This window comes from Rhinoraja longicauda, chromosome 5 (genome assembly GCF_053455715.1).
Source record: "Rhinoraja longicauda isolate Sanriku21f chromosome 5, sRhiLon1.1, whole genome shotgun sequence".
NCBI lineage: Eukaryota > Metazoa > Chordata > Chondrichthyes > Rajiformes > Arhynchobatidae > Rhinoraja > Rhinoraja longicauda.
In genome coordinates, this window is record NC_135957.1 from 51,137,323 (window position 1) to 51,158,059 (window position 20,737).

The 20,737-nt window shown below is 44.3% G+C and overlaps 1 protein-coding gene across 18 annotated transcripts in view; it reads left to right on the forward strand.

Moving 5' to 3' along the window:
- Nucleotides 1-20,737, forward strand: part of LOC144593640 (protein 4.1-like) — a 112,003-nt gene that overhangs the window by 22,648 nt on the left and 68,618 nt on the right. For all 18 annotated transcript variants that reach the window (XM_078399518.1, XM_078399520.1, XM_078399521.1 and 15 more), the window contains exons 2-3: nt 5,307-5,815; nt 9,555-9,779. In XM_078399518.1, coding sequence (XP_078255644.1) covers nt 5,321-5,815; nt 9,555-9,779 — 720 coding nt within the window. In that variant the 5' untranslated portion in view covers nt 5,307-5,320. The remainder of the gene's footprint in view (nt 1-5,306; nt 5,816-9,554; nt 9,780-20,737) is intronic.

Genomic DNA, 20,737 nt, shown 5'->3' on the forward strand with positions numbered 1-20,737 from the left:
GTTTGAGTTGTGGTTACTGAAAAATGCCCATGCAGAAAAACATTTATCCATCTTAAAACATTAATTTTCTTAAAGAATGGGTTATTTCAATTTTGGTAGAATGTTTAGTTTCGAGTTACAGCATGGAAACAGTCTCTTTGGCCCACCGAGTCCACACCGAGCATCAATCACCTGTTCACACTAATTCTGTTATCCCACTCTCGCATCCACTTCCGACACACTAGGGATAATTTACACAGGCCCAATTAACCTACAAACCTGTACGTCTTTGGGATGTGGGACGAAACCGGAGCAGCAGGAGGAAACCCACACGGTCACAGGGAGAACATGCAAACTCCACACTGATAGCAACTAACGTCAGGATTGAACCCTGGTCTCTGGTGCTGTAAGGCAGTGACTCCACCTGTTTTACTTACCACTGTGCAACTATATTCTATAACATAGAATGATTTTAATCTATTTTACTAGTAAACAAAAAGACAAAGCTTTTATTATATTAACAGTGTGAAATGACAGAGTCCCATTCGACTAGTGTATATACTCCCGTGTTCTTAGGTGGGGCTTGCACTTTTCAGTAAGTTGTCGAATGAAACATTGGTTTTTTGAGCTTTAACGTTAACTTTGTTTCATCGTAGTACCAACAAGCTTTTTTAGATTCTTCTGTCATATCAGGAACAAAGTAAGCAGTTTGTAGTTTTAAAAGTGTTGTTGCATCAACGCTCTTAAGCAGAAATTGCTGCTTTATGTCATTCTTTCTGTTTTTATTCTGCAATAAATGACTTGGCATAAGAATATTTTAATTGTGCTGCTCAGTGAGCTTTTTAGTTTATTGCAATTGACATAATTTAGTTTCACACAATAAACAACATAAGACTTGCAGAGGCATACCTTGTCTGCTAGCTGCAGCCAGACATTTGGTTTGTGGGGAATGCATAACCTGCTTTGTTATACATTTTTAGGGAAAAAAAGTGAGTTCCCTAAATTCATACTAAACTTCCTTTTGTTCTCCCCAGGTTTGAATTGCTTCTACGATAGGGATAAGGAAGTGGGAATAGACATTATTTTACTGCCCAATCAGTACATTAATGAAGTTCTGAAGTCTGACCTTAATTTCTGAATTGTTCCTGAATACTGTGTCTATTAAATAAGGGTGGAAAGATGCATGCATGAACAGGGAGCAACCACAGGAATGGAGCGGCTGGTATGCTGATTAGGCAATTCGTATTTACAATGAGGTTTTCACATCTGAGTCTCTATGAGGAGGAGGGCCCTCCAGAACTTTGTGGTGCTGCATCTGAGTTTGTCAGAAGCACTGACTGCATGTTTGTTTGCAGCCAGTCTCATGATTTTTCTTTGGAGTTGGAAATCTACTTTTGATCCTTTGGTGCACCATATTGGGCAACATTCAATTTTCAAGCATGCAACTTTTGAATTAATTAATAATTTCTTTAATTCGCACATGTTACACGATCCCTAATTTTCCTCTTAACTTAAGTTTAGTATTTCCTGCTAGTAGAAATGAACGGGTTGAATTCAGCTTTCTACTCGGCAGAACATGGCCTCTGACTCTCCCAACTGACTTGAAAAAGGAGAGTTTTTTTGGGAATAATTCAGAACTATTAAGAAAAGTCGCTCGGCAGCCTCTCCAAGATCTTTTTTTCATTCTGCTGCGTGGCTGATGTTTGCCAGCATGTCGAGTTGGCCTTTAGTTTACACATTACTGACCAACTCCAGGAAAGGTTAAAAAGCTCAAATATTGTAGTTAATAGAAATCCAACTGGTGATAAATATTGGAAAGAATCCAGAGTATTTAATTGTCAGGTGCATTGGGAACAGAACAATGAAATTCGTATTTTCTGTAGCTTTTACAGGTGCACTAATATGATAAAACAAATTATTGCATATTTATCAGTTATACAGAGTAACCAGATAATAATAGTGCTAGCTGAAGTGTGTCGTGCAGCCCTTGTACAAAGTCCATAGTAGTTCATGGTTGTACATTGTGAGGAAAAACTTTTTCAGTCAGAGAGTTGTGAATCTGTGGAATTCTCTGCCTCAGAAGGCAGTGGAGGCCAATTCTCTGAATGCATTCAAGAGAGAGCTAGATAGAGCTCCTAAGGATAGCGGAGTCAGGGGGTATGGGGGAGAAGGCAGGAACGGGGTACTGATTGAGAATGATCAGCCATGATCACATTGAATGGCGGTGCTGGCTCAAAGGGCCGAATGGCCTACTCCTATTGTCTATTGTCTAACAGAGTCTGGAAAAAACTGCTCTTAAATCCAGCGGTAATGGTTCATGGGCTCGTGTATCTTTTTCCTGATGGTGGTAGTGAAATAAGAGCATGGCCATGGTGGTGTGAGTCTTAGGAAGTGCTGTTTCAAGAAGGCGGCTAACATTAATCATCTCTTCGTTGGTGGGGAGGCCGCTACTTCTGGGCCATTGCTTCATGGACTGGGCAATGTCCATCACTCATTGCAGCCTCCTCTGTTCGTGGGCATTTGAGTTCTGAACTAGTCAGTTTACTCTCCTCCGTGCACCTCTGGAAGTTCAATGGTGACCTGCAGTATTTCCTGACAATTTTGAGGCAGACAAGGCATGTGAGCTTTCCTTGCAATGCTGTGCTGGGTCGATTGGATGTGAGAGAGTCTAGGACCAGAGGCCATAGGAACGTTAAGCTATTGACCTGTCAATGAAGGCATGGTCATGAATGTTGGCTTTACCTTCCAGAAGTCAACAATTAGCGCTCTGGTTCTGCTAAGAGCAGGATTACTGTTCTGGCACCATTGACCTGATTATCAATCTCTCACCTGTGCTCTGACTTATTGTTACCCATAATTGTCCAGTGGGATGGATTTGCTGGTTGTTGCAGGAATCTTTTTGACGTGTGGTAGCTCAGTTTGTGGCAATATCTGACTGTTTGAGTTAACCAGGTTTCATTACTTTTGCCTTTGGTGGCTTGTTATTATTTAAATACAACCACTCAGCAATATATTTCTGACTTGCAAACAGTTTGGGTTACAAATAGTTCTCTGGAATGAATCTCTGTCCTAACCTCTGTAGTGTCCATGCCTCATAAATACTTTAAGGCAGACCCTGAAGAACAATGTAGAAATATATATTTTTCTTCAGCCATCTTTCCTGAAGAATTAACTGGTCCTGCAAGAAAAATAAATGCACCTGTACTCATTTTAAATCAAATTCTCTACTCTACAGTTCATAATCTTCAATATATTTATGCAGGATATTCATAAATTGTATGCAGGATATTCATAAATGTGTTTTTTGGAAAATCTTGTAAAGACTGCTCTTATAGAAGGGTTACAGCAACCATCTGAATGCTCTTTCGAACCTCAAATGAACCAAGACCACAAATTCAGTTGGTGTTGGTGATCTGTACATTCTGTTGCCAGTTAATTGCCACCTACACTGAAATGTTGGAAAATGTTTGAAAACATACTTTATCTAAGCAAAAATCTAAAAGAATCCGGACATTCTGAAAACTGGAATGATTCACAACCAATGAACAACCAAGGCAGAATGTTTTTTTAATTTGAAAATGTTCTGGTTTTGTCACAGAATCATGGAGCCAAGTAGCACAGTGGGTGGTCTGTTCTCGCATTGCTACTGTTTCCACATATCACTAACTTGTTTTTCTTTCAAATATTTATCCATTTATCTTTTAAAAGTTGGTAGTGAATTAATTCTGTCATCTTCATTTCAAACCGTAAACAGCTGATTTTTTTTTTGTTTTACATTTTTCCTTTTGTTTCCCAATTCTTTGGCAATCACATTAAATGCATATTTGATTCTCTGACCTCCTTACCACCGAAGAGTCCAGTCCTTTATTTCCTTGTGTATTGTGGTTAAAAAGGTTACAGTTAAAATAAACTGATTTTTATTTTCTCATCAGTATAGCTGCTATTTATTTGAATCAATGAACAAATTCAATCAATGGTAAAAGAAACACAGGATCCTTTTTCCCCCGGAGAGGAGCATTGTGGAAGTAGTTATGATTTTGAATATAATTTGGACCTTGGATAAGCAATGTTAGCACACTGAGGGACTGAGATAATTATCAAAAAATTGACCCCTGGGCTTTTATCATGGTTCCACCATTGTATATGGTACCACTTTCCACCTTGCTCTAACTGCAGCCGAGTTTCCTATTTTGTATTGGGTCTGCAGAAGAAACAATAATTTGTTTTCCCCATACCCTTTCATGCAACTTGTGTCCAGAAATCTATTTACCACCACAAATATTGTCAGTGACTTGGCCTCCACTGCCTTCAGTAACAGAATTTCATAGATTTGCCACCTAAATGGTTTGCCCTATAATCTGAGGCTTTGATCCCTTGTTTCAGACTCCACAGCCGGGAAAGCTGAGCTTGCATCAAGCCTGTTATAAACTACTGTGTTTCAATGATATTTGCTGATTCTTCTAAATTTAGTGAATGCAGATTTACCTACGCAACCTAATCTCTTGCACAACAGTCCTTCTGTCCCAGGAATGATTATGGTGAACTTCAATTGTATCTGTTAGGTATATATTTCTTAGATAAGGGTAGCAAAGTGGTTCTCACTAGCCTAAGGGTGCTGTTACCAAAGCCCTGTCAAACTAGCAAGATATACTTGCCTCTGTTCTGAATTGAAGTTCAACACACCATTTGGTACATCACCTCATTGTTGCACCTGGTTGTTTTCAGTGACTGGGGCACACGTGTGCACTTTGTAATTCAACATTTCCTAATCAATCACATTTAGGTAATGTTGCACCTTTTTCTTTTTAAATTTTGCATTTATTTGATCTGCCATTTCCATATTCACCCCAGTTGTCTACATCATTTAAGACTGTGTCAGCCTCGCAACCTGATCCCACTTCTGTTGGTAAATATGAAGCTATCACAATCTGTTCCCTGCAGGATGTAGATTTTGTATTCATTACTGGAGTAGATTTGCAATCTTTTCAGATTAAATGAATTATAAGACTGTTTCTATTTTACATAAGCTCGGCAAGCATGTCCTTTGGTTTGTGTTTTACTGTTTCTATTGAGGAAGTGCCTTATAGTGCAACACTAACTGAGCTTGAAAGTACTCTGTGTAGCATCATTGGGAGAGGCTATAGTTTATCTAATGTTAATGTACCAAACATCCAAACCCTAATTTGTTTTACTAAAGAACTATCTTTTTTAAGAAAGTTGAGATTTTGATAATATTTTACATGGATCAAGTTAGAATATTAATTTAGAAATTCAGCGATTTTCTTAACTTTTTCTAACTTGGTGAAATATTATTTTTTAAATTGCAGTTTAACCTTGTATCATGACGACTGAAGTGGGATCTACAATTCAAGTAAACGAAGAATCAAAAGAAACTGAACCAGATGATTCTGAAGCATCAAACCCGGACAAAACCAGCAATGGAAATGAGGAATCAGAAAAAGAAATCCAGGAAGATGAACAGCCTGAATCCACAACACAACCCCTGAAAGAACAGGAGTTAAATTCTTCCATTTCAGATGCGAGTACCCAGTCCACCCCTTCTAGTAGTGATAAAAAGGATCCAACAGGTGGTAAAGGATTGTTTCGTTTTTTGCCTGGTTGGCTTAAAAAGCCCAAATCAGTGTCCCAGGTGGAAACTCCAGAAGAAAAAGAAGCAGAGGAGGATATTCAAACTAAAGACAGAAATTCCGAAGATGAACAGCCAGAGTTAATGAAGTCTGCATTAGAAAATGAAGTTGTGAAAGGAATGGAAACGGGGGAGAGCAAGACAGATGAAATAGTGGAGCAGCATTCATTGAACAGTGCAGAGTTACAGGTATGATAAAACTGATTATAATTGCTAGTTTAAAATCCAAAGTTATGCTGCACTAATGTGCTTCTGTCGTGCACCAATGCACCAAAATTCTCTTTCACCTTTTTATATCATTTAAAAAATAACCATTTTGTCAAATATTTCATTTTCATCTGTATTTACAATGTATATTTTGTGGAGATCTGATAATTTGCTAATTTTTGTTGTTGTGACATTGCAAAGAACAATGATTTTGCGAATAATTCATTTGAACAAATATGGCAATAGACAATAGGTGCAGGAGTAGACCATTCGGCCCTTCGAGCCAGCACCACCATTCAATGTGATCATGGCTGATCATTCTCAATCAGTACCCCGTTCCTGCCTTCTCCCTGTACCCCCTGACTCTGCTATCCTTAAGAGCTCTATCTAGCTCTCTCTTGAATGCATTCAGAGAATTGGCCTCCACTGCATTCTGCGGCAGAGAATTCCACAGATTCACAACTCTTTGACTGAAAAAGTTTTTCCTCATCTCCGTTCTAAATGGCCTACCCCTTATTCTTAAACTGTGGCCCCTGGTTCTGGACTCCCCCAACAAAGGGAACATGTTTCCTGCCTCTAACGTGTCCAACCCCTTAATAATCTTATATGTTTCGATAAGATCCCCTCTCATCCTTCTAAATTCCAGCGTATACAAGCCTAGTCGCTCCAGTCTTTCAACATACGACAGTCTTGCCATTCCGGGAATTAACCTAGTAAACCTACGCTGCACGCCCTCAATAGCAAGAATATCCTTCCACAAATTTGGAGACCAAAACTGCACACAGTACTCCAGGTGCGGTCTCACTAGGGCCCTGTACAACTGCAGAAGGACCTCTTTGCTCCTATACTCAACTTCTCTTGTTATGAAGGCCAACATTCCATTGGCTTTCTTCACTGCCTGCTGTGCCTGCATGCTTCCTTTCAGTGACTGATGGACTAGAACACCCAGATCTCGTTGTACGTCCCCTTTTCCTAATTTGACACCATTCAGATAATAATCTGCCTTCCTATTCTTACCACCAAAGTGGATAACGTCACACTTATCCACATTAAACTGCATCTGCCATGCATCTGCCCACTCACACAACCTGTCCAAGTCACCCTGCAACCTTTTAGCATCTTCCTCACAGTTCACACTACCACGCAGCTTTGTATCATCTGCAAATTTGCTAATGGTACTTTTAATCCCTTCATCCAAGTCATTAATGTATATTGTAAATAGCTGCAGTCCCAGCACTGAGCCTTGCGGTACCCCACTAGTCACTGCCTGCCATTCTGAAAGGGACCCATTTATCCCCACTCTTTTATCCAAAATAAAAATACCACGAATTCTGGAAATCTGAAAAGAACAGGTGATGTGGGAAATGCACAGGAATGGCAGCATTTTTACAGAGAGAAAATGATTTAGAACATAGAACAGTATAAGACACGGGCAGGCTTTGAGCCACAATGTCCTTTCAAGTTGGTGCTTTAGTGTTTTATTGTCGGGCCTCTATACTTTAGTTTAGATATATTCTTCGGCCCTCATTGCCCTTACATCAGCTAATATGAAGATTGCATTTACCATGACAGGCAGCAGGAAGGGTCTTGACCTGAAATGTCAGCCATTCCTTCTCTCCAGAGATGCTGCCTGTCTCGGTAAGTTATTCCAGTATTTTGTGTCTACCGGAGTACAAATTAACCATCAATACGCCTAATAATATTTTTTAAAGCAGTATTTTCTTACCTCTACAAAGCAAAACTGGAAAATATGGATGAAACGCAGGTCTGTATACACGCAGCAGATCAGCGGGCGAGAATGTTTAGCCCTTGCGACCTATGACCTATGCTCAGTCGAGATACCAAACTCGCTTATTTGCCTTACTACCGATTCAACTTCCAAATTAACTGCACCAGCACTTCCAAGTCCCTTTGCACCTCTGATTTCTGTATTCTCTCTCCATGTAGAAAATAATCTACACCTTTATTCTTAGATGGGACAGAAGGGATAGACTTACAAGAATTACAGTACTTACAAGACTTACAGTAAACAATACATTATGGTAGGCAGGATCTAGTTTATTTTACAGGAAACGGGATAAAGAAAAGAAGAAACAATGTGGGAGGCTGGGCCACAATGGTGGATTCTTACCACGAGGTAGTCATTCCTTGTGGTGGAGGGGTGAAGCTGCACTAAATCAAGGCTCAAGCCACTTGTGTGAATGGTTAATTTTTTGGGGGGGTGAGGAGGTAGTTGTGTAACTCTGTGAGCTTATTTGACTTGGTTTATTTTTATTATTATCTTGTTGCAGATTTATAGAAAGTTTTGCAACTTAGTAGTTGTTAGATAAATGTTAATGTATCACCATCATCAATTGCTCCATATCATCGGTGAACACTCACTTTGTAAAGGGCTGCAGTTACTATATTTTGTGCCACTGTGATTTACAAATTTGAGCTAGTGAATGAGGGAAGATAATTGCTACAAGGAGTAAGAATGTAAGAGGAAGTGGTGGAATTACTAAACATATTAAAGTAAAATTCAGATTCTTGATACCAAAGACAAAAAGTTAACTAAGATTTTGAGAGGAATGATTGAAAGTTCATAGAAGAGCCAATCTGAAATTGCCAAGCCTGGGGTGAGAGTCCAAATGAAAAGGTAAATAGGTATTAACTTAAAATTAAATTTGTAATGGCAGGAGTTAAAAATAACAAGTTGGAAATTTATGTGAATGCAGCTTGTACTAAAAATTAGAAGTGAATTAGAAGAGTAAATTTAGTGGCGAGTATTCTTCCAGAGATAAATGTGATCAAAAGGTATTGGGTGAAAGATGCGACCTTTTCTCCCCAAAAACGTTTATTCCTCATGAAACTTCATGAGGCAGAGGTTTGGTGCAACATAATTATGTTCTTCAGAGATGCTGCCTGATCCGCTGAGTTGCTCCAGCATTTTATTGTTCTTATTATAAATCAGCACCTGCAGTTTCTGTCTCCATAAATTTGAAATAGTTGTGGTATGATAATTTGGAATTTTATTTTGGAGAGTTTGCATTTTGTGATAGTGCATGATCATAGGGTATATGCAACTAACTCTTGCTATAACAGGCCACATGGGGGGGAGATGGTTTTCGTTATTACCGATTATCTCCTATAACTGAGTAAGGGTGTTAATATGTACAGTACTATTGGAAAAACAGCCAATAAACATACGCTACACAATAAACAGTAAAAAATACAAATACACGAGATCTTGGGACTGCACAATGGCATTGTGGTAGAGTTGCTACCTTACAGCGCCAAAGATCTGAGATTGATCCTGACCTTGGTTGCTCCCTGTTGTAGTGTGGGTTTCCTCCAGGTGCTGTTCTCTCCTGCATGGTGGAGACGTGCAGGTTTGTGGTTTGGTTGGGTTCTGGGTGGTGTGGGTCGCTGGTGGAGCCGCTGCCTCAAGAAGCAGGGGGCCAGGGTTCCATTCTGCCGTCGGGTCCTCCCTGTGGCTGCACTAGATCTATCCTACACACTGTAATGCGTGGGGTGGAGTCCAGTGTGCCGGGGAGGCCTGGAGTCGGGACAGGCCTGGGTCTCTGACACTGTGGGGTGGAGCAAAAGTAAAATAAATGGGTATCTTGGTTTTGAAATGCAGTATATTGGCACTTGAAATAAATCTCTCTATTTAGATTAAGACTCGGGTAATGTTTATCCTTTACAGTCAAATTAATTATATACAACTACTCTTTTACAGCCAGATAAAGAGAAAAAGCCTGAAGAAGGATTGGAAAAGGATGCAGATATGAACAATGAAGAGGTGGTACGAGATGAGAAAAAGGATGAAAATAGCAAAGATGGAGAAGTTTTGAAAGATGAAGATGCAAGCAAAAAGTCTCCACTGAAAATTCCGAAAAAGATTAAGTTCGTGCAGAGCAAGGTCTTCATGTTGGATGCTTCAGAGTTTACTTATGAAATTGAGGTAAAGTCGTCAGCTATTCTTGCTTAAATTCTAGTTAGTCATATTAACTGGTCATGTGTCATTAAGGATGACATCATACCAAAAAATGTTGAAAACAGAAATGTTGTGAGGCATAAATAACAAGATGTTAAATATGTTCCAGGTTAAAGTATCCAGAAATGTAAAGAGTGACATACTTGTTTTTATTAGAATCCCTTGACAACAAAGCTGGCATAATATATTTGGAGTAGTTGAGCATCAAATGTTTTATTCAATGCACCACGAAGGCATAATCTCAATCTTACAGATCACCATTATCAACAAATGTGGTGTCAGGTTACTCACAATTCTCTTTTTTTTTTGCCTTTGATGCACACTGGTTAATTGTAGATCATTTTGCAACCGTGAGACACTTGTATGATGTGCCCTGAATGAAACGGAACTACATAGTCTGCTCAAAAGCAGCATAAAAAGAACAATGATTGAACAGATGACAACACTTTTATTTCATCTAGAAACTTTGCTTTGAAGCAATGAAACCTCTGGAGATCGAGTAACTATTGTAACCTGTTTAAAGTGCCTTAAGACACTGTTTATGCAAAACTGATATTTTGTTAGACTCTTCAATTGGTCGGTCTTTCAGGTGAAGCTGAATTTGAAGAAAAATGTTTTCTTCGAAATAGATAAATTCTTGGAACCCTGTTTCTGATTGAAAGCAGCACTCTTACAGCTGGATTAATTTACCCCTTTGAACATCGATCAATCTTGAACAGCACAATGATACAAATTCTGCCTGCCTCACGAGTAGTCTATCAATTGTAGCCTAAATTCATTTGCAGAAATGTTCATGACACAAGATGAGCTGGGTATTTTATAAAGTCCTCCAAATAACAATAAAGAAAGAAAAATATATTATATAATAATGTAATCGTCAACCGTGGAAGGCTTAAGGGACAGTGCTCTGCTGTTCAATCATCCTTCCAGAGATGCTTAAGCTCCTCTGACTAGTACTATGTAGATCATAAGGTAGACTACTCGTTTAAAAACAAAAGTACTCGAGATGCTGGAAATTTGACGTGAATATTGAAAATCCTGAAAATACTCGGACCAGGGCAGCCTTAGTTTTACTACCTGTACATGTTACCTAATTGGATGAGTACTGGCAGCATTTTTTGTTTGTATCTTATAGTTCTAGGCAACTGTGCCAATTTTAGGTGCAAAACATAGTTCCTTCTGGCATTTCAATATATCATCCATTTTCCATCCCCTTCACATTGTATAATGACGTATTGTAGTGGGTCTGGACGCAGTAGGAATCAGGCAAGACGCCAGGTAGGTATTAACAGTAATTTAATCCGGCAACAGAACATCCACATACTCTTCAGCCTCAAGCACGAGTTATCTCTCTAACCCCTTCAGACATACACCGTAGCACTAGTCCCTTCCCCAGCCCTGTCCAACCCGTGCCGAGGGGATGATCCTTGGGTACCGCCACACGACCCCCCCCCCCCCCCCCCCCCAAGAACCGGAGGCACGAAATGGACAGGGAGACGTATGAGACGACCAGCCCGTGTGCGCACCACGGCGGTTGCAGGAACCAGAACCACACTGCCAGGCGGAGAAAGCTGAGAGGACGCTGGGGGTATGGGCCGAGACGCAGGACGACCTCGAGGGCGAGGCCGCGCTAGTAGGACCGGCTGGCTAATGTCCACGTGCGCCGGCTTCAGCCGCGCAATAGAGACCGTCTCAGGATGACCCCACCATGTCCAAAACGAAGGTGGCAGAGCCAAGCTCGAGCACCTTGAATGGTCCTTCATACGGACGCTGAAGGGGCGTCCGGTGTGCATTCCAGCGTAGGAAAACAAACGGGCAGTCCTGCAGAGCAAAAGGGCCGTGCGGCCGAACCGTGGCAAGACGTCGGCACCAGTGCAAGCTTGCCCACCGTCTCCCGAAGGCGTTGCAGGGCCGCTGATGGAATAAACCGCCTGACCCTGGGCTGATGGAATAAACTCACCGGGTACTGTCAGCGGAGGTGGCCAAGTCCTCAGTAAAACCCACGGCAACGCATTGACCCAGTCCGGGTCAACGAGCCGGGCCTTCAGGGCAGCCTTGAGCTGGCGGTGGAAGTGTTCCACCAGGCTGTTCGCCTGCAGATGGTATGCCGTGGTGCGGTGCAGGTTAACTCCCAAGTAGGTGAGCCATGGCCGACCACAGTTTGGAGGTGAATTGCGGCCCCCGGTCGGACGTAATGTCGAGCGGCACTCCAAATCTGGCAATCCAGAGTGCCGCCAAGGCACGGGCACAAGTAGCGGCAGAAGTGCCTGGCAGTAGAACTGCTTCCGGCCACCGCGTGAAACGGTCGACCGCGGTCAGGAGGTGGGTGAAGCCCCGAGAAGGCGGCAGCGGCCCCACTTTGGCAGTTTGGCACGTGATGCAGGTGCGCGCCCAATGCCCAACCTGTTTACGTAACCCGTGCCACACGAAACGGGAACCCACGAGGGTCGCCGTCGCCCGAATGGAAGGTTGGGCCAGCCATTGGAGCACGCGAACACTGCGCCGCCAGGCAGCGGGAACGATGGGGCGCGGCTGCCCGGTGGATACATCGCACAGCAGCTTTGGGCCCCCAGTGCCACAGAGAACATCCTCCAACCGCAGGCCAGAAACAGTGGTACGATAGGGGGACATCTCATTGTCCATCAGCTGGGCCGCCGCCAGGGTTGAGTAGTCGATGCCATCGGCCACTTGCAGGACGGCGTGGACCGCGGGTCGAGCCAAGGCGTCGGCCACTCTGTTGTCTTTGCCCCCGATGAAACGGATAGAGGTAGTGTACTCCGAGACGAAAGCTAACTGCCGCTGCTGGCGAGCTGCCCATGGGTCGGACACCGTGGCGAACGCAAAGGTGATAGGGCTTGTGGTCAGTGGTTCGCCCCTCGAGGAAGTAGCGGAAGTGGCGGACTGCAAGGTAAAGGGCGAGGAGCTCGCGGTCAAAGGCACTGTAGTTCCGCTGTGCGCGGCTGAGGTGCCTGCTGAAGAAAGCGAGATGCTTCCAACACCCATCAATCTGTTCTAGCACCGCCCCAACTGCCACATCCGAAGCGTCGACCGTCAGGCTGGTTGGTGCATCCGCCCGTGGGTGCACGAGCATCGTGGCCATAGCCAGGGCTTCCTTGGCGTGTTGGAACGCCGCCACTGCATCGGAGGTCCATTCGACCTCCTTGCGCTTGCCTGCCATGAGGAGGAACAGCGGGCGCATGATCCGGGGCCACAGACGGCACAAATCGGTGGTAAAAGGCCACCATCCCAACGAACTCCTGGAGGCCCCTCACGGTGGTCGGGCATGGAAACTGGCGTACTGCGTCCACCTTGTCCGCGAGCGGCTATGCCCCGTGCGGAGTCACGAGGTGGCCCAGGAAATTGATGGACGTCACCCCGAAATGGCATTTGGCCCATGATCGCTGAGGCACTGGCATAGCTGGCGGAGATGGGTAGCATACTCCTGTCTCGAGCGACTTGCCACCAAAATGTTATTGAGGTAAACATAAACAAAGTCCCGCGTTCTTAAGTCCGACGGCATACGGAGGATTTCGAACAGGCCAAATGGCTGGGTGGACAAGATTTGATTGTAGCCACGCACCAGATCGACCTTGGAAAACACCGTGGCCCCAGCCAGGTGTCCGTTAAAGTTCTGATTGTGGGGGACCGGGTATCGCTCAGCAATGGTAGTATCGTTAAGCCGACGGTAGTCTCCGTAAGGGTGCCAGCCACCGTCTGCCTTGGGGACCATATGAAGCGGGGACGCCCACGGGCTGTCTGAGCGACGCACAATACCCAGTGACTCCATAAGGCGGAACTCCTCCCGAGCGAGACGGGGCTTGTCCGGTGGAAGACGCCGCGCCCGGGCGTGCAGGGGCGGGCCAGTGGTGGGAATGTGATGCTCCACCCCGTGCTTCGGGGCGGAGGAGTGGAACCGGGGGTCGAGGATTTCGGGGAACTCGGCCAGAATGCGCGAGAACGTAGCGTCCACGGACGACAGGGGCCCATCAGGCAGCACGACCAGGTTGCCCACGCGGAGGGAAATGGAGTGCAGCAAACGCTGCCGCTTGACGTCCATGAGCAGGGAATGTGCTCGTCGCGCGCCCAGCAACGGCTGGGACACATCCGCAATGAAGAATGGCCAAGAGAAACGGCCCTCTCCAAAGTTGAGGGAGAGCGTATGCGGTATGAGCGGATTGGTGTCCCGTTTAACGCGGCGAGGAGGGGGCGCGTTTACCATAGCGGATGTCATCATTCGAAGGGGGAAGAACGCTCACCTCAGCCCCTGTGTCCACAAGGAAATGAGCCCCGGTGTGGCGAACACACGCAAAAACGCGATGAATCTGGCCGGCCGCTGAAGCAATCACTGACGGCCGGCCCCTGCGTTTCCCGGGAACGAGCAAGGCTGCCCGCATTGACCTGCTGAAGGTCCCCAACGGCGGTGAACGTAGCACCAGCCCCCTCTGCTGGCGTCTGTGGAAACGGGCGGCCGTGCGGACTGATCCGACCACCAGCGACCTCTGGTGGCGTGCGAAGGAACTGACGGCAGGCTGCGCGGGAAAGACCCGCTGCCGGCCGGGTGTACCATTGCAGCCGGGTCCCGCCGCAAAGGACATCGAGGAGCGGTGGAGACGTGGTCGATCGAGGCACCAATCTGCAAATCGTCGTCGGACATCGGAGGAACGTCCAGTGCATCGAGGGCCAGCTGACGGGTCATAAGGTGAGCGCTGAAGGGCTTCAGCCAGCGGATGAATGAGTCAAAGCCACCGATAAGCTGGCTGAACCGAAGAACGTTAGAGAACTGAAGGCGTTCCTTGGGATGCTGAACTATTATGGCAAATTTCTGCCTAATCTCTCAACCATGATCGAACCGCTTCATCAACTGCTTCGCAAAACGGTTCGATGGCACTGGGGACCAGCTCAGCGGAATGCGTTCGCACAAGCTAAGCAAAGCCTGAAATCGTCCAAAGTTCTGACGCACTACGACAGCCACAGTCCGCTCGTTCTCTCCTGCGCCGCCAGCCCATACAGAGTAGGGGCAGTGCTGTCACACATGGAAGATGGCACGAAATGCCAATAGGCTACGCTTCACGCAGTATGAATAACACCGAATGCAACTACTCGCAGCTGGATAAGGAGGGTCTAGCCATAGTCCTCGACGTCAAGAAGTTCCACACATACTTGTATGGATGACGATTCGTAATCAACACCGACCACAAGCCGCTTCTTGGCAACAAGGCCATTCCGCTAATGGCTTCGCCGCGAGTGATTCGCTGGTCGCAAACACTGGCAGCGTACGATTACGACATCACGTCAAACCGGGCTCAGCCAACACCAACGCAGACGCGCTTAGCCGACTCCCACAGCAAGCGCCAATACCAGGAGAAATCGTCTTTCTGATGAGCGAGTTGGAAAAATCGGCCATCACTCCGAAGCGGGTTCGCACCATGACGCAGAGGGATCCGATTCTGTCTCGTGTTCGCGAATACATCATGGGCGGCCGGCCAGACAAACCACCAAATGATGATTTCAAGCCCTACTTCAGTCGCAAAGTGGAGCTGAGCGTTCACGAAGGTTGTCTTCTCTGGGGTCGTCGTGTGGTACTACCAGCCCAATGTCGCTCGCAAATGATCGAGGAAGTGCATGATGCCCATCCGGGTATTGTGAAGATGAAAGTGATCGCTAGAAGTTGTGTGTGGTGGCCTGGAATTGATAAGGACTTAGAGCACAAAGCCCGAGCGTGTTCAGAATGCCAAATGCATCAGCGGGATCCGCACAAAGCACCATTGCATTCATGGGAGCATCCTAGTCAACCGTGGTCGCGAGTTCATGTCGATTATGCCGGCCCTGTACAGGGAAAGATGTTGCTTGTTCTCATCGACGCATATTCAAAGTGGATTGAAGTGAATCAACTAGTGACGTCACTATCGACAAGCTTCGCTTCGTGTTCGCGACACATGGCCTTCCGCATACACTGGTTTCTGACAATGGCCCATGTTTCGCTAGCGAAAAGTTTGTAAAGTTCATGAAAGCGAATGGCATTCGTCATGTCAAAAGTGCGCCATATCATCCAGCAACCAATGGTCTCGCAGAGTGCGCCGTGCAGACGATGAAGGCAGCGCTCCGCAAGATGCCGTGACCGCTCCAAACGCGTGTTGCTCGATTCCTCATCTCGTATCGTTCAATGCCGCAAACTTCTACAACGTAAACACCAGCCGAAATGGTGATGAAAAGGAAAATTCGCACGCGTTTCAGCATCGCGATGTCAGATGAAAGAGCGACCATTGGTGACAAACAATTCTCGCAAAGGTTGCACCACGATTTGCATCCAGCTCGAGAATTTGAGTAGGGAGAAAGCGTGCTAGTGCGCAACTACGCGAGAGGGGAGAAATGGGTACCAGGACGCATCGCAAAGAAGCTAGGTCCTGTCTCGTACCAGGTCGAGGATCACGTCAACGGTGTAAAAATCTGGAAACGTCACGTAGACCAGATTCTGAAACGCAAAATCGACTCTCCCACAACCAATGAAACAGGAGATTCGATAGATTTCGACATAGGTACGCCCACAGTGCGCGATGAAGATGTCAACGAAAGAAGCGTTGCACATGAAAACTTAGACGAAAGCAACCACGATGACACCGTCGAGGACGCGACATCAGAGCGCAACGAAGAAAGCAATTCAGGGCGTAAGCAGTACCCAAAGCGAAATAGAAAGCGACCGGATTACTACGGATTCTGAAAACGAACGATTTTGACAACGGTCATGAGTACGCCCACAGTGCGCGATGAAGATGTCAACGAAAGAAGTATTGCACATGAAAACTTAGACAAAAGCAACCACGATGACACCGTCGAGGACGCGACATCAGAGCGCAACGAAGAAAGCAATTCAGGGCGTGAGCAGTACCCAAAGCGAAATAGAAAGTGACCGGTTTACTACGGATTCTGAAAACGGACGATTTTGACAACGGATTTGACTATACGGATTCGGTTATATGGACAATGTAAATGCAATGAAAATTTGGTTATCATTAATGGAAAAGATTGTAGCATGAATACTCTTATCCGGCATTTTGGGTTGGTTAGGTTATTTGGTTGATGGAATTACATTGAAGATGAAACTCGCGTTCAAAATAAGAATTGGATATGTAAACTTTGATTTGGTTTTAATTGGATACAAAATGATGCATAGTTTTGGGCTTACTTAAATTGGGTTTTGTTATAGAAAAATACTTTGGAAACATAATGGATATAAAGATCATTATGATATTGGATTGTTTTATACATATGAATATGCATTAGATGGAAGAAAAGTATCACAATTCTAAGGAGGGAGATATGTCATGTATACATGCAACAATATGGTAAAGCTGCCCTGCGCATTGCGAAAATACACAGAGTTAAAATGGCGATCTTGTGTCCAGACGTATCCTGTTTTGGTAGAACGTATCAGAAAAGGATCCTGGCAGGAATGACGGTGGAACAGCAATGGTAGGAATCTCTGGGCATAATGCAGAAGATGCAGGATCATTTCTTTCCAAAGAGGAAGAAAAATTCTAAGGGGAGTAAGAGGCAACCGTGGCTGACGAGGGAAGTTAGGGATGGAATAAAACTAAAAGAAAAGATGTAAAATGTAGCAAAGAATAGCGGAAAGCCAGACGATTGTGAAACTGTCAAAGAACAACAGAAGGTAACAAAAAGGACAATGCGGGCTGAAAAGATGAAGTACGAGGCGAAGCTGGCCAAGAATATAAAGAAGGATAGTAAAGAATTATTTTGGAATGTTAAGAGAAAAAGATTAGTAAAACCAAATGTGTGAAATTATTATGGGTAACAAGGAAATGGCAGAAGAGTTGAACAGGTACTTCGGATCTGTCTTCACTAAGGAAGACACAAACAATCTCCCAGATGTACTAGAGGATCTAGAGAGGATCTAGGGATACAGAGGAACTGAAAGAAATTCGCATTAGGCGAGTAATAGCATTGGGTAGACTGATGGGACTGAAGGCTGATAAATCCCCAGGGCCTGATGGTCTGCATCTCAGGGTACTCGAGGAGGTGGCTCTAGAAATCGTGGATGCATTGGTGATAATTTTCCAATGTTCAATAGATGCAGGATTAGTTGCTGTGGATTGGAGGGTAGCTAATGTTATCCCACTTTTCAAGAAAGGAGCGAGAGAGAAAATGGGGAATTAAAGACCAGTTAGCCTGACATCGGTCGTGGGGAAGATGCTGGTCAATTATTAAAGAGGTAATAACAGCACATTTGGATAGCAGTAAAAGGATTGGTCCAAGTCAGCATGGATGTATGAAGGGGAAATCCTGCTTGACTAATCTTTGGGAATTTTTTGAGGATGTAACAAGTAAAATGGACGAGGGAGAGCCAGTGGATGTAGTGCATTTGGACTTTGAGAAAATCTTTGAGGTCCCACACGGGAGATTGGTGGGCAAAATTAGAGCACATGGTATTGGGGGTAGGGTATTGGCATGGATAGAGAATTGGTTGGCAGACAGGAAGCAAAGAGTAGGAATAAACAGGTCCTTTTCAGAATGGCAGGCAGTGGCTAGTGGAGTCCCGCAAGGCTCGGTGCTGTGGCCACAACTATTTACAATATATTAATGATTTGGATGATGGAATTAGAAGTAATACTAGCAAGTTTGCAAATGACACAAAGCTGGGTAGCAGTGTGAACTGCAAAGAGGATGTTAGGAGGTTGCAGGGTGACTTGGGCAGGTTGAGTGAGTGGGCAGATGCTTGGCAGTTGCAGTATAATGTAGATAAATGTGAGGTTATCCACTTTGGCGGTAAAAACATGGAGGCAGATTATTATTACCTCAATGGTGTCAGATTAGGTAAAGGGGAAGTGCAATGAGACCTGGGTGTCCTTGTACACCAGTCACTGAAAGTAAGCATGCAGTACAGCAGGCAGTGAAGAAAGCTAATGGCATGTTTGCCTTCCTAACGAGAGGATTTGAGTGTCGGAGTAAAGAGGTCCTTCTGCAGTTGTATAGGGCCCTGGTGAGACCACATCTGGAGTATTGTGTGCAGTTTTGGTCTCCTAATTTGAGGAAGGACATCCTTGCTATTGAGGCAGTGTAGCGTAGGTTCACAAGGTTAATCCCCGGGATGGCGGGACTGTCTTATGAGGAAAGATTGGAAAGACTGGGTGTAGGAATCATTTACGCTTAATTTAGTTACTGTCATTGTATTATGGCCATGTTTAATATTTCTAGTTTCTGTCCTTTTTGCATGCTTGTGGGTGTGATTTGATACGTAATGGGGAGTGTCTACATGGGAGGAGGCTAGCGTAGCGACAGAGATTGTGGGTCAGTTTAGTCTCGGAGGATGGAGAGAATACAGTTTTTTACCACAGTCGCGCCAGTCACACTCTCGCCAGCCACACTCACAAGGACCACACGGTAACGACTGCACGATTTTTACTGTATTGTTTGAAGAAGAAACAGTTGATAAGAACGAAAAGTTACGAATTACTTTTGATTGTGCTACTTTAATAAAGACCAATTAATCAAGAAACAGCGTTTGGAAGATTCGTTTGTGTTATCTCAGAGTGCGGTGATAACATATAGCTAACCTATACCTCCATTCCATCCCCGAGCAGTAATGGCTATCGAAGTTGGACTTTGAGAAGGTATAGAAACTGCCATTACATTAGAGTAAAAAACTTCTCTGAATGGACTTGAGTAAAACACTTTTCTCTGAATGGAATTTGTGCAAAAAAAAAATTCTATCAGAAGAATCTAAGAAAGACTTGTTCTTCAAGCAAAATCCCATTCAACAATGGAACTGGAAAAGAAGCTGAATCTCTTGTCGAGATTAGAGCTGAAATCAAAGGAACAAAGAATCTGCCGGTCGAAGGCAAATTGACACGGTCTACACCTGGATCATTAGAAGATTGAAGACTTCATTGACCGGGTACCGTGAGTAGACGACTGTTTAGTCGTAATTTTAAGTTAAGAAGTCTAAAAACTTAAAAGCCTGTGGGAAAATTTCTGCAGAGGTACTATTTGATACAAGAAGTTGTTTATGCTACGAGGAGATAAGAAAACCAAACTCGCAGAACCCGACCTTGAAAATTAACAATGTTGTGAACTTCTACAAGATAAGGTGCTCAGCTAGCGATTGTTTACCATAGGTACTGGCCGAAGACTCTCAGCCTTGGAATTAATGATGTGTTTTGAAAAAATACTCATTCTATTTTGAGTTCTTCTGGTGTTTCTGGAACATAGCGATAAGCACCAATTCATCATGGATCTTCCATAAGGTAAGTATGAAGAACTGCCACAGGAGGGAGATGCGGAGCAAAAATCAAGAAGATATGAGAAAAGAGACATTAAACTTTCGGAAAAAGGAGAGGCAGCCTATCTGGATAGATGCCAGAAGGATAGAGACAAGTTGTGGAAGCAGGTCATCAAATTAATTGAATTTCAGAAGGAACTAATGGAATCAGATGAGAATGCGAACATTGTACAATCTAATCTGGATGAACTACTTAACCTTTGCCATGAGGTTAAAGTTATGGTTTTCTGATACCTTGACAATAGGTCTATAGATGAAACACGTCAAGAAACCTTTTTGACACGCATTTTTGGACAGTGGAAGTTCAGCTACCTTATGCACAGAAAGCTTGATGAGAAGGCTGGACATTACAGGAGAAAAGGTTAAGCTTCTCTTGAACACCATGAATGGTCAGAAATGCTACAATAGTTATCATATCAAAAGTATGGAAATATCCAGTCTGGAGGAAGACAATTTTATACAAATATCTGATGTGTTTACACAAGAGACTATGCCCGTCTCTCATCCAAATATCCATTGTGAATCTAGAGGAGTTGTTGACCAAGCAATATAATCACGACTTCAGTGAAAAAACCAGCAAAGAATCAGAAGAAATGTCCAGAGAAGAAGTAAAATTTTTGGAAATTAT